At 47.4% G+C, this 14204-nt stretch overlaps 1 protein-coding gene across 1 annotated transcript in view; it reads right to left on the reverse strand.

Moving 5' to 3' along the window:
* Nucleotides 1–11327, reverse strand: part of LOC107124845 (17-beta-hydroxysteroid dehydrogenase 14-like) — a 28411-nt gene extending 17084 nt beyond the window's left edge. The window contains exons 1-5 of the mRNA XM_015428348.1: nt 11228–11327; nt 9701–9745; nt 6913–7013; nt 5814–5880; nt 4628–4716 (exon numbers count right to left, since the gene is read on the reverse strand). Coding sequence (XP_015283834.1) covers nt 4628–4716; nt 5814–5880; nt 6913–7013; nt 9701–9745; nt 11228–11315 — 390 coding nt within the window. The 5' untranslated portion in view covers nt 11316–11327. The remainder of the gene's footprint in view (nt 1–4627; nt 4717–5813; nt 5881–6912; nt 7014–9700; nt 9746–11227) is intronic.
* Nucleotides 11328–14204: the final 2877 nt, after the last annotated feature.

A 14204-nucleotide genomic window follows, 5' to 3' on the forward strand; every position in this document is an offset into this window, starting at 1 on the left:
CATGCCACCCCTTGGAAACCCCCCCCCCCGAAGTTTCCTACAGTCTGCATACTGGGGGAGAGGACTGAGCAAGGCTCAGGGGTGAGTCTCTGCACATGCTGAGAGGAGCCAGGGCTGCCCCCCACTGCCCCCCCAACAAAAATTGTCTAGCTATGAGGCTGATTCCACCTCTCTGTTTCTCAGTAGAGAGTCATCAGTCCAGGCGACCAGAGTTGTCTCTGTTCCAAATCCTGGACTGAAGCCAGTTTAAAATGGGTCCAGAAAACCAGCCTCTTCCAAGAGCCCCTGGAGCTGAGAAGCCACAACCCACCCAAGCACCTTGCCCAAGCATGGGAGACTGGAGGCTGGCCGGAAGTGCTCCAACACAGTGAAAAGAAGGAGTTATCCTTCTGGGAGAACTTCAGGCCCTCCCCCAGGATGGCCACCTTAAGGAGAACCCGTCATCTGCAGCAGCACCAGTTTCCCCACAACACACTTGCCTGACTGTTCTCGTAGAACTGCTTGACCGCCTCCGGATTCGGTGACTGATTGAAATTCCTTCTCAGCAAAGGAGTCCAGGTAGCACCTGGTGAGATGCTAGGATTCAAAACGTTTGGGAATTTAAGAAGGGCAGGGCATAAAGCATCAAGTAATATGTCCCCTAGTGAATGAGTTTTGAAGAAGTGTCTTTCTTATTATCACTAGAAAGACATCAACTTCCAGTTCCATGACAATCTTAGAGGTTAGCAAACTAGAGAAACTGTTTCACCCACAATCCTCGGCATGATTATTCAGAAAATACCGCATGAAATGCAGTCTTTGACATTTCAGTCCACAGGGAATTGTTCCCCGCACACACAAAAAAACAGCAGGAAATGTTGATTTTTGAATCCATTTTTAAAGGAGGGTTAGTTGCACAAGCTGAGGGCCTACAAGGAACCATGGGGGGGGGGGGGGGCGTTCCACAACCGGGGAACTCGGGAGTATTATCTCCGTCACCAGATCTCCTTCTCCAGGATTCTGTAAGCTCTTAGGCGGAGGACTTAAGCAGGCTGATGCCTTCTCCTCCCCACCCCATTTTTCCACTTTGACTGACTCTAAGCTGCTCTTTGCATTCCTGGCCCCCTGGGGGAGATTCAGTTCTCTTTGAAGCTGGCTCCCCCCCCCCAAGAGTGTCTTATTTGTCTTCTAGTTAATTGACAGAGCTGTACTTTCCTGCACATCTGGGGAAGACCTGCTAGTATGGAGACACCCCCACCATCTCAACCTGCAGGTGCCCTGGTTTTGGTGCTCTGGTGGTATCTGCGGTGGTTGATGTCAAAGGTGGCACCTGGAGATCTCCCACTGTTACACTTCATCTCCAGATGACCAAGATCATCATCATCATCAGTTTATTACGGTCAAAGACCCATCAGACAGCATACAGAATCAAAAACAGTCTCCCAATTATCACAAGGCATTACAGAGAGGGGGAAAAAACAAGCAAACAACTAAACAAACATCTCACGGAGTATTAAGGAGGTGCTTACGCTTTGTAATTGCAATAAAAAGAAATTTAGCAACATTCCTTGAAATAGCCGTGGATTTGTCCTCCAGTAAGTGTTTCAGCAAAAGTTCCTCGGACTGGATTACTAATTGTCCTTGAAATCTAAATGACCTTAATAAAGGCATAATTAAAAGGGATCTTTATTCTGCATAGTGAGAGCAATGAAATAATATATGGGGGAGGGTCTCTATTGACTTGTAAGGGCATGAGCAAAATCTCAGATGTCTGGGGATACCTTGAAATCTTCTGGAAAGAACTGCAGATGGAAAGGTGTCACATCTGGCTCTGAAAAAGGCCCATCTATGATTTGGGTTGGAAATATTAGCTAGGTATAAAGGAGCAGACATTAAAGTTTTGGATTTCAGAGACTTGTAAAAAGGCGGAAGTGTGGCATAAGCTGTTTGTAACTCAGTATCTCTGACCAAGATCAGCTCCCCTGGAGAAAGCAGCTGCTTTGGTGGGTGGACCCTCCTGAGGTCCCTCCCCTCCCCAGGCTCCACCCCCAAAATCTCCAGGTATTTCCCAACCCAGAGTTGGCCACCCTCGTGGTAACACAAATGCATTACATTACATTATTACATTTAGTGATACTTCCATTGCATGGCCTTAAGGAAAATCTGAGTATTTCAGTAGATTTGAAAATAATGTGATTCATTTCCTAAGTTTTAATTCTAGAAGTTATCATAAATAAGGCTCAGTATTTTTGTGTTTCTGTTCTCCAAAGTAACAACATTGGAAAGGGAAAAGAAATATGGGGACTTTGTACCACTTATGTTGTTGTTGTTGTTGTTCAGTCGCACAGTCGAGTCCGACTCTTCGCGACCCCATGGGCTAGATCCCGCCAGGCCCTCCTGTCTTCCGCTGTCCTCTGAAGTTTGCTCAGTTTCATGTTCGTTGCATTGATGACACTGTCCAACCATCTCATCCTTTGCCGTCCCCGTCTTCTTTGACCTTCAATCTTTCCCAGCATCAGGGTCTTCTCCAGGGAGTGCTCCCTTCTCATTTGGTGGCCAAAGTATTTGAGCTTCAGTTTCATTATCTGGCCTTCCAGGGAACAGTCGGGGTTGATTTCTTTTAGGATTGACTTATTAGATCTTCGCCATCGCTTTCCTCCCAAGTAGCAGGCGTCTTTTAATTTCATGGCTGCAGTCACAGTCTGTGGTGATCTGGGATCCCAGGAACGTGAAGTTTGTCACTACTTCCACGACTTCCCCTTCTATTTGCCAAGGAGTGATGGGACCGGATGCCATGATCTTAGTTTTTTTGATGTTGAGCTTCAAGCCCACTTTTGCGCTCTCCTCTTTTACCCTGAGCAAGAGACTCTTTAGGTCCTCTTCACTTTCTGCCATTAGAGTGGTATCGTCTGCATATCTGAGGTTGTTGATCTTTTCCCCAGCAATCTTAATTCCCGCTTGTGATTCATCCAGGCCAGCATTTCGCATGATGTACTCTGCATATATACCTTCTCCAAAAGGTGACAATATACATCCTTGTCGTACTCCTTTTCCTATGCTAAACCAATCAGTTGTTCCATATCCGGTTCTAACTGTCGCTTCTTGGCCCTTATACAGGTTTCTCAAGAGACATGTGAGGTGGTCTGGTACTCCCATCTCTTTAAGGACCTGCCATAGTTTGTTGTGATCCACACAGTCAAAAGCTTTAGCATAGTCAATGAAGCAGAAGTAGATATTTTTCTGGTACTCTCTTGCTTTCTCCATAATCCAGCGAATGTTGGCAATTTGATCTCTAGTTCCTCTACCTCTTCGAAACCCAGCTTGTACTTCTGGCAGTTCTCTATCCACGTACTGTTGAAGCCTAGCTTGTCCTCCTCCTCTTACAGTCTGATGTACATTAACAGAAGGATTTTTATGATATGGACATAAATAATTCCTACAATTCATGCTGCTACTCAGCTTCTATTAATGAACCAGACGTTTTTCTCAAGGCGTTTTGGCAACCCTCGGTTAAGACACAGCACAGGGGAGACCAATGTACAGTGCCTTACAGTCCTCTAGACTCAATCTTGGCAACCCTAGTGAAGAACCACCGCCGGGACCTGGGGACAGGTGCAGTGAGCCAGAGCTTCTCATCTCTGGAGGTTGACTTTCAGCACTTGAGCTGTCCCCTGATCTTTTCCCCCTAGACAAGAGAAACAGGGGCCCCGGTCACACGTAAGGGTTTGGGCCGGGAGAGGGACAGATCGGGGGTGCAGCAAACGGGCATGATCGCACCGCAACATCTGGGAAGCGGCGTGCACCCGTCCCCGATCTGGTCCTTCAGGCCGAAAACCCACTGCAAAAAAGAACCACCCCTAGAGGTGGACTTACCAGAAAGGCCGCAGCAAGCGCGGCCATGGGATCGCCGGCGCGTCCTTCTGCTGGCGCATCTGAGGCTCCTGGCCAAACTGTGCATATTTTCGTGCAGCTTTCAAAAGCTGCACTTTGCCCGTGCATTCCCCCCCCCCCATGTGGCAGGGACCAGGGTTTTCACGTTTTCTACTCTGATGTGAGCTCCTCAAATTGAAACATCAGATGGGCCATATGCAAGTTGGATTTTATTTCATTATTCCAGCACAGACTTATCTGAACTTTCTTTTGTACACCATTGACAGCCGGTGAGAATGTGCCTTGTTGCCTTGACAGCATTAGTCATACCCGTGTGGCCTGTGACTCATCAACTTAAAAAGCTTCATGATGGTAGAAATTACCTTTTCTTCTCTTTAAAACAATGTCAATCCATCACTTTGCTCCAAGAGCTGCTGAAGGCACCTTGATGTGGTTTTAAAGAATCCATAATGCCCCATTACATTGGCTCATTTATTGTGTGATCCCTGATTGGTTGAGATTAGCTTTATGAGGACTTCAGGACATCCATCACTTTGTACCAATAACGAATCCTTGCAATTGGAGACTGCAGGGATAAACCCTTTGGGTACAAACCTGGCCCCCAGCCATGGCCCATCCCCATTGTTTTGATTTGATCAGCAGAGAACTGACGGACACAGGGATAGCACTGCACCCCAGGGTACCATTCCAGGTTTTTCCACTGTACTTTCAACTCCACAGGGAAGAGGGAAACGCCTTAGAAGTTAGAAACACTCACCTTGGATGCCAACAAACCACTCACAGTGTTGGTTTTTATGAGGTTGAGGAAGTCTTGGGCACTCACGTCATCGATCTGTTCTGTATAACCTGTTTGCAAGAGGATTTAAAATGGAAGATGGGGGGGGATAAAGCCCCCATTATTTCAGGTTTTCTTTTTCCAATCAGACATTTAGTTCATGCACTTTGAAGGAAATATGCAGATCTAAGATCTAAAATATATTTTGAATTACTGTTCTCTATTGCATGGTTGTATTCTTGGCTAGTTAATATGGATAGTAGTCCATTGAGCTATACTAGGAAATGGGGAAAGGGTTTGCAATTTACGACCACAGAAGAGGAATGGGGTTGGCTTTGGGCAACAGCTGATACTCGACTACTGGAAACTAGTCTGAAAGAAAACATGTATAAATTACTTCTTCAATGGCACCAATTAGCCCTCATATATGGTATGACAGAGGATAAGTGCTGGATATGTAATTGTTCCTCTGCAGGTGTGTTCCATATTTTCCATATTGCCTTAAGAGTCAAACATTTTGGAAGACTGTGGTAAATTACGTTAATGAAGTGCCAGGTAGGAAAATGCCTTTTGGACCAAACTTAATTCTTCTGTTTTTTTGGTGAGGTTTTGTAGATTATTCAGATTTTGAATTAGTATTAAGTTCATTTATAGAAGCAAGAATGAATATTGTAATAAACGGGGGGGGGGGGGGGACGAAACACACAACATTCCAACTATTATTGAGCAGTTTAACAAGTTTTGGTTTATTTCACCCCTGTCTAAATTAACATACTATCTAAGGGATAGTAGGAGGAACTCTATGGAACCTGATTTACTAAATATTGGATATTATTCCTTTCTTTTTGGATTGAAAATGTATATGATAAGATACCCCCATTTGCTTATTATGATTTCTTGTAAAATTACTAAGGAGTTTGTGTGTGTGTGTGTATATAATGAATGTTTGTATTAATATAATGTTTTTGAAAAAATTAAAAATAAACTTCTTTTATTAGGCTAATGTAATTTATTTCTTTGTAAACAGCCACCTGGGAAGTTATACTTTTTCGAACCCTTTATAGAACAAGTCTGTTTTGGCTTTTGAATAAACAAGAAATGACCTCCCATCCAGTCACAAATGACCCAGGGATTCTTCCCAGGCCCCAAAAGTTTGGCGGTCACTCACCAGTTCCAGCGTTGTTCACCAGGCAGTCCAGGCATCCGTAACGTTCTACAGTGACCCGAATCAACCTCTGCAGCAGGAACAAAGATTATGTTTAGGATTGCACTGTTGTGATTTTATTAATGTTCATGTTTTAGTGTTTTATGCAGTTATGTAAGTTGCCCTGAGACTGCTTTGCAGGGAGGGCGGGATATAAGTCAAATAAATAAGATAATAAGATGTAAAGCAGGGAAAGGACAGCAACAGAATCGAGAATGCTGTCATTCCAGAGCTGCAAGCGACCATCACCTACTCTGGGCTGCACCTGTTCCAGGTCCTGGGAGCAAGACAGAGAAGGGTGGGCAGCAAAGGAGCCTGGGGGGAGAGAGGAGAGAAATAACCAGAGCAGAGGGCTCCTGTGTGGGTTGGGGGACGAGGCCTGATCCAGACTGGGGAGAGGGTCGCTCAGGCATTTGGTGGTTGAGAGTCTTTGAACCCTGAGCTGCCCCCTGTTGGAATACACCAGTGTCTTGTGTACAAGGAAGAGGAGGAAAGAAGATCCTGCAGAGGACAGCAAATTCTAGCTGGAGAGGACTGTAGGGGGAAGAACCTTCTTTCTAAAGGGGCTTCTCTTTGTCTGTCTGCAGAATGATGTTCTTAGGCTTTCCTTTTGAAGCAGTCTAGAACTCTCTGTCTCTCACTTTGCAAGGCAGGTAGGGTTACATCTTCTATTTCCTATCCGCTTTATTAGTTCTACGAACAAAACTTTCTTTATTCTTACTCAGTTCAGTGTCCTGTCCTGACTCCTGTATAGGTGTTCTGACAGTGAGGAGGACAAGAATCTTAAAGCTGTTGGAGAAATTCAGTGGAACCCCAGGGCAAGGACTTAAGCAGAGGAAAGACACATGATACCATTGGTGATAAGCATATTTGGAATTTGTGAAAGAGGAGCATAAATCAAGGGGAAAGGCCGAGAAGAACAGTATTGTGGCCATTTAGATACCTGAGAATTAGAATATAGAGAATGGTTTTAGTGATGGGTTCAGAGATGAAAGGACATTTCTCGGAAATGCTGAAGAAGAACCCCCAAAGAAGCACCACTCTTCACCCAGTTTTAGCCTACCTTGATGTCTGACTCATTGCGGACATCACAGACCTGGTAGAAAGCATCCCCTGGGCACCCAGAACCCTGCAGTTCCCTCTGAACCTCTTGTCCCTTTTCCGCTGCAAGGGGGGGGAGAACAGAACAGTTGCCAGCAGAACAAACCTTCCAACCCTGCCTTTTTTGTGCAGCCCTCTGCCTTATCCCTCCATCTTCCTTTCCACCTGCACCTAAGCTCTGAATACGGACAAGAATGTTTGCTAAATGACTTGAAGACTATTCCTCCCCTCTCTTGGTTGTTTCTTACATTTGAAGGTGGCCTAAAAGGGCTGCAAAATAAACAAATACATTCTGTTTTAAACAGGGAAACCATCTCCCTGGGTGGGCAGGTGCCGTCTAGTGTCTCCTACAGGAACAGGGGAAGACAAAGAACCTGGTGAGTCACTAGGATACCGATCATACCCTGCCAGAAAACGTCATCTCACTGTATTTGCAACATTCTTCTCAAGGAGGAAACTGAATATAACTTAAATTTCTTACCTGAATTCTCTCATGCTGGGCCGTGATCTTATCATCCAAGCTTACTTTCATCTCTGACTCTACTACCTGAAACCTCATACTTTCTTTATATTTCCTAAACCTGAGATACTAGAAGTGAGCAAGTAAGGGGCTGGCTATGGGGATCATACCTCCCCTGTGCTGAAAGATCTGCACGACCCATCAGTTGCTGGTTCTTGGCTTCACAGCTGTCAATGTCTTCGAACCGGGGTCCTTGAAGAACCCCCCTCCTCCCATATTGTCCGTCCATCCCCCCAGTTAAGATCTGTTTCTGAAGACCTGCTCTGTGGGCCTTCAGAGGTGATGTGGGTGACTGTCAGGCCCCTCCTCCTGCTGAGACCCCACACTCTCATTCCCCTCTCATATTGCCTGTTTTGAAGGGCACCCCCTTGAAAGCCTAAGCATTGTGGGGACCAGAAAATTAATCTCAAAAATACCCCTGGTCTGCTGTGACCAAGGTAAATTCTATCACAGAGGAAGGGTGTCCCTGAAATGCATGAAGCATTTACATTCCCCCAGCTCCAAGGGATACATCATGAAGGCAATATGAACCATTTATGGCTATAGACAGTTGGTCAACTCTTCATCGAACCCAGCCGTTGGTAAAGACAGCCTAACATCCAATCCACCCAGGATCAGCCATCAGGAGAACCTTTCAACCCATCATTGATGCTTGGTCATTTATCAGTATGCTAAAAAGCATCCAATGATAGACCAACCTACGAATGACCGATTTCCCTACTGATCTTCCCGCCAGATTTTGACAGCAGTCACCTTCAAATTGCCCAGTCAAATTCAAACTTCATATCTTGGGCCAATCTCAACCCTGGGCAAGTAAGGTCCCCATAAAACGGCCATCCCAAGTCAGTGGAAAGTGTGTCAGGTCCTCATGCTACCTGGATACCCCCCTGCAACCTTTTTGCAGGCTCCTCTTCTTAATACTCTGCTGCCTTGGACATCTACTGCATGGACTTCCCATAATCCTCCACTTCTCACCCCCCTTGGATTAGGTCCTATTGCTCATCTGAATGTCCCCCCTTCCCATTCCTTGTCTCTTATCTCATCCTTCCTCGTAGTGTCTGGGTGAGTACTTGAAAACCAGTCGAATCCGACTCTAGGGATGCAGTGTTCATCTCCATTTCCAAGCCGTAGAGCCAGCACTGGCTGAAGACTTCTCCATGGTTATGTGGCTGGCATGAGTACACACTGAGGCACGCGGAGCGCTGTTACCTTCCCACCGAAGTGGTACCTATTTATGTACTTGCAATTTCTTGCTTTCGAACTGCTAGGTTGGCAGGAGCTGGGACCAGAGGCGGGAGCTCACTCCGTCATGCGGCGCACTCGGGTCTCAAATTGCTGAACTACCCACCTTCCAGTCCGCAGTTCAGTGTCTTGACCACTTGAGCCACCGCAGCCCCTAGAGGGTGGCTGACTCATGCTTTGAATGGTTTGTTGTTTGGGTTTGCTCCTAGTCCTGTGTTTGATTGTTAATAAATAAATTTTCATCGGCTTTTAATCAGTGTGTCTGTGTCCATTTTCTCACAGGAATCTTGCTCTGGAATAAAACCTCTGCATGCACAGATAAAAGATCCATTGTTTGCCCTTCTAGACACCCCTTTAAGAGCTCATCCCCACTCTCTGGGGCCATTTCAGGGAACATGATGAGCAGAGAAAGGGGCTTTTGCAGTGGGGGTACCTGACCTCTCTGGGAGGAAAGGTGGCCTCGTATAGCCCAGTCTCATCAGATCTTGGAAGCTAAGAGCAGGGCTGGGACTCAAAGGGGAGACTACCAAGGAAGACTCTGCAGAGGAAGGCAAAGGCAGGCCACCTCTGCTTCTCGCTTGCCAAGAAAAAGTCCCTTGCTGGGGTCACCCTTGCTTGATCGCACCGAAAGAGGTACCTGACCTCTTTAGTACCATTCTGCTTGAGCCCCACCTGGCCCAAACAGTTCTTTCTACTTAGACTTGTAATGAAGGAGTTGTTCTTTTAAGATTGTCTTTAACATTCTAGGGTAAGGTCTGTGTTATGAAAATCATTTGGGGTGCACAAAATATTTTATATTATATAATGCGCTGCCTGGGGTTGTAATCTTTTTTTTTAATGAGCATTTATGCTGATTTATAGTTTTATTAAGTTTTACTTTGTAAGCTGCCTCAAGAAGGATCTTTGTCATGGAGGGAAATGCCTTTTTAGAACAAACAAGGGGACTCTGTCATGGGGGGGGGGAGTAGAAAAGGTGCTCCAAACTCACCTCCGGTGGCCCGTGAACAGAAGACCACATTGGCTCCCTGGTGAACTGGAGGGCAAAGAGAGGAAGGAACACAAGAGAAAACTCAGAGACGTGGCTCACTCACAGATGCACAGCACGGGATGTATTCGTTTGTTTAAAAGACTGGATTCTTCCCTCACCCATCCCTCATACAGAACCTCTAACAACCCCAGAACACTTCGTCTCAGGAGGGGCAGCCTTCTGCAGGCAGATCTCTCCGATGATGGGAGCAGAAGCCCCCTCCCCCCAAGCCCTCCATGAAGACCCTTTCAGGTGGGCAGCCATGGTGATCTGCAGAAAAACAACAAGATTTGAGTCCAGGAACACCTTGAAGGCCAACAAGCTCTCCAGGGGAGAAGCTTTCAAGAGTCAAAGCTCCCCGAATCGTCAGATATCTGACACCCCCAAATTCTTGTTGGTTTCTAAGGTGCTCCTGGACCCAAATCTTGCTGTTCTGTTGCAGACCCACCACGGCTGCCCACCTGAAACTTGCTTTGGGGAGCAAATGGCTGGAGAGGACCAGGATTACTGGAGCCAGGATTTCACGATATAGATATTGGAGGTCAGAATTTAATATAAAGGTAAAGGCTCCCTTGCTCGAAAGCCAGTCAAGTCCGACTCTAGGGTTGCGGTGCTCATCTCAGTTTCAAAGCCGAAGAGCCAGCGCTGTCCGGAGACGTTTCCGTGGTCATGTGGCCAGCATGACTAATCGCCAAGGCGCACGGAACGCTGTTACCTTCCCACCGAAGTGGTCCCTATTTATCTACTTGGAATTTCTTGCTTTCGAACTGCTAGGTTGGCAGGAGCTGGAACTAGAGGCAGGAGCTCACTCCACACCGAATGCCTCCCTCCACAGGCTCACCATCCTCGTATCAGTCAGAATGGCCACCTTGCATTCTGGCAGCCCGCTTCAAGAGCTTTACAACAGGTTGAAATTCAGCAGGTGTAGCTTTGCCTGCTACAAAAATAGGAACTGTCTCCAGTCCACAAGACCTTAGGTCAGAAGGTACTACTACATGAGTCCTTTTTGTGTTTGCAGGACAGACAAAAATGCCTCTGAGGACAGAAAGAGGACATTTCCCTCCCTCCCAGTTTCTCTCCATCCCAGATTAGAGATGTAGGGAGCAAGGCTTCCTAAGTATTCCTAGCAGTCTGGACCCCGGCCCCTGTGGGCAGTAAATGCCTACTCCTCCATATGGCTCCAGAGCAAACTAATTTATGCAGTAGCCAAATCACCTGCTCACAACTTTAATGACAGTAGCTCCCAAAGTAGAAGTTTTGCTCCCCGGACTCCACAGCTTAGAGGGAACATCGCTCCACCCCCAAATCTCCAGGAGCTTCCCATCCTTGAGCTGGCAACCCTACCCCCCTACCCCGACTGGTGGCCAATGGGGACCCTGCAACCCTAGGAGGGAGAAAGACTTCCTAAGTCTTCCCAGCAGGTTCAACCCATGCCCCAGTTGGCAGAAAATGATCACTCCCCCATACCCAGGCATCTCCAATACTCACCGAATTCTCTCACAATGGCCAGACCAATCCCTTTGGTGCCACCAGTCACAATCACCACCTTGCCCGGGTAACGCAGACAAGTTGCCATGCCAGCTGTTTGCCTCTGTTTCTCTGAATGACTAAACTCCACGTAGAGCTTTGGGAATATCGGTTCTTGGGTGGAGAAATGCAACTACTTAATTTGTTGGGAGGAGTGCCCATGACTAATTTGTTGTGGAGCATGGGGTTTGGTCCTTTCGGAACTGGCTGAAGAAAAATGGCGGGGGGGGGCTTTCCAGAAGCTCCCGTGTTTTCTCCCAGTGATGGGGTGACAGTCTACATTTAAAACACTGTTTGTCTAATGCAGCAAAATCAGAGAAGGGAGGCGAATAATTTACTCTGCTCTAGAATTTTTATTGTTTAGCACAAAGTTTTTTGGTTCTTGCTGGTTTCTACTGTGTACCTTGCTTCTTGTTGTTATTTCCCTGGCCCTGTCAGGTTTCACTGATGTCATTCAGGGCTGGTTCCAGGTTTTGGGGGGCCTTGGGCAGACAGTTCCCAGGCCCCCTCCCTTCCCCTGCCCATCACCAAGCACTCATGCACCAACACCCACCTGAAGGCCTCCCACCTCCTGTGCCTCCTTACTCTTTCTGCTCACAAGCTGTCCCACCACCCCTGCTCAAAGCTGCCTTCAGAACTTTCCCCAGTGGCACACGGGCAGGGCCGGCAGCAGGGATCATGGGTGCTGCAGCACTAGGCACTGAGTGAGTTGGGGGTGCTGGCCGGCTGCAGTGTACCCTGCCAGGAAACACTGGCCCCGGTGGCTGCCCCACCTGAGGGTATGCCGACGCCCGCCCAATTGCCAATAGGCTCTTCTGTCATTAGATTTCCTTGTATTTCAGTGTATTGTGTGTTTCCTTTATGTAACTGTATATTTTCTTCTGAATAGACTTTCCATACATTGTCCTACTTAGTGGGCAGTTCCTTTTTTTCCTTTTGTGCTGTTGCACTTTCTTAATAGCTCATTTTGATGATGGCATCTGAAAAAGTTGGATGACTTTTTCAGCCTTGATTTAACCATTGAATTGCTGGGTGGTACCTCAGGATGAGGAGATCTGCTCCATCACCACCACCACTCTGATCAGGAGCCCTGCTTCTGTTTCTCCTTCATCAGGAGAAAGCACAATCTGCCCATAAAGAAACGAAAAGGGAGGTGAGGTGTGAAGCTGGTGTGTCCAGGCAGAGAGCTTGGAGGTGCAGGGAAGGGAAGCTGTGAGGCCAGGGGGAGAGGGCACCAAACCCGGCTCAACCAGGAAGGGCAGGTCCTGATGCAGACTCATTTTCATCTATTAAAGCCAAACAGCCACAACACCTTCATGACATCTCTTTCCTTTGAAGCGCATCTTTATTGGATTATGGGATTTGGGGATCAGAAAAGACACAGTTGTTAGTCAGGAGGAAGTAAACATCAACAGGAGACATCTAATGAAGTTCCACCATTTTGTGGTCTTGCTGTCCTGGAGCACATTCATACGACGAACTAAAGCCTAAATAGAGAAGTGTTTTTCCAGGGCTTAGCTCTCTCTTACACCATCAGAGTCTGGGCTGGATGAAGTTGAATCCAAGATGGGATGGCGTCTTTCATTCTGGGACTGGTAGACATGCTGAATTTCTACTTGTCCCTCAGACGTTACAGGACTGGAATCCCGGGAAGCAGGGTGGCCAACGGGCCTGGGGAAGAATGTCCTGTCCCTCTAATAGAGGCTTCAGGTGTGGAAATAGGCAGTTGAAGCTGTCCATGGCATGGAAGTGCACGACACACACATACCCCTCCCCCCGGATATCTGATGTGGATGAAACCAATACTAAAGTAACCAGTGAGAGACCAATTTGAAAAGAAGAAACCCTTCCTGCAAGAACAAATAACACCAGTCTTCTTTACCAGTGTGGCCTATCTCAACTGGTGTGTCTTAACGGGACTTTCTGGATTCTGCCTTTCCTTTTTAAAAAAATGCCTAAGGTGATACACATGCAGAGGGGGATTCCTTTTCCAACGTGAGTTTCATAAAACAACGGGGGGGGGGTCGTTGCAGACTCAGCCAATGCCAGTTGTATTCTTAGCTTTTATTTCCTCTCCTATTTTCAGCCCTATTCTTTGCTGGAGGAATCCTCTGAGCTCCCACCCGCACTTGGCTCAGGCTCAGGGTCCACCTGGTTCTTCACCCCAAAGCCGAGCTCAGCTCCAGCTCTGAGCACAAGGTCTAAACCAGTGTAGAAAGTACCATCTGTAGCAAGGTGCAGGACACCCCCGTGCCACTTCTTCTGGGGTCCCCAAACGTCCCATAAACTATTAATGCAAAAAACAAGAGAGATAAATGTAGAATTCTATACTTATCGGATGTGAGGTAAGAGTATTAGGTTTCAGAAGCTGAATCTGAGTGGGGCAGGATTTCCTGGGTGCAGAATTCTAACTTTCGATTTTTGTATGCATAGCCCTTTCTGGGTTTGTAGAAAAATCCAAAAACTAAAAAAATTCCTTCAGGGAATGCTGAATTTTTCCCAAAACCAGAGGTCTCATCGAGGGGGAGCCCTCTGGTATGGCGCTCCGGGAGAGAACCTCCGGAGGGCGGGGCGGTCACGTGGTGAAGCCCCGCCCCCTTCTTCACACAGCCCTCTGCTTCGATCCTCATTCTGGTGGAGAATGAGGATGAAGCAGGAGGGTAAGTAGCTGCCTTGCCTTCCCCCCCACCCCATAGATAGGGCCCACCTTCCCCCCCTCGTTCTCGCTGCTCCCGAAGCAGCGAGAACAAAGCCCCAAGCGTCCCTATACCTTTGCTTTCGCCGCTCAGGAGCTCCTGAGCGGCGAGAGCAAAGGCCAGGAACCCCCCCCTTCGTTCTCGCTGCTCCCAGAGCGGCGAGAATGAAGCCCCAAGTGTCCCTCTGCCTTTGCTCTCGCCGCTCAGGAGCTCCTGAGCGGCGAGAGCAAAGGCCAGGAAAC

Source organism: Gekko japonicus, unplaced genomic scaffold (assembly GCF_001447785.1).
Source record: "Gekko japonicus isolate JY-2015 unplaced genomic scaffold, Gekko_japonicus_V1.1 scaffold4681, whole genome shotgun sequence".
Classification (NCBI taxonomy): Eukaryota; Metazoa; Chordata; class Lepidosauria; order Squamata; family Gekkonidae; genus Gekko; species Gekko japonicus.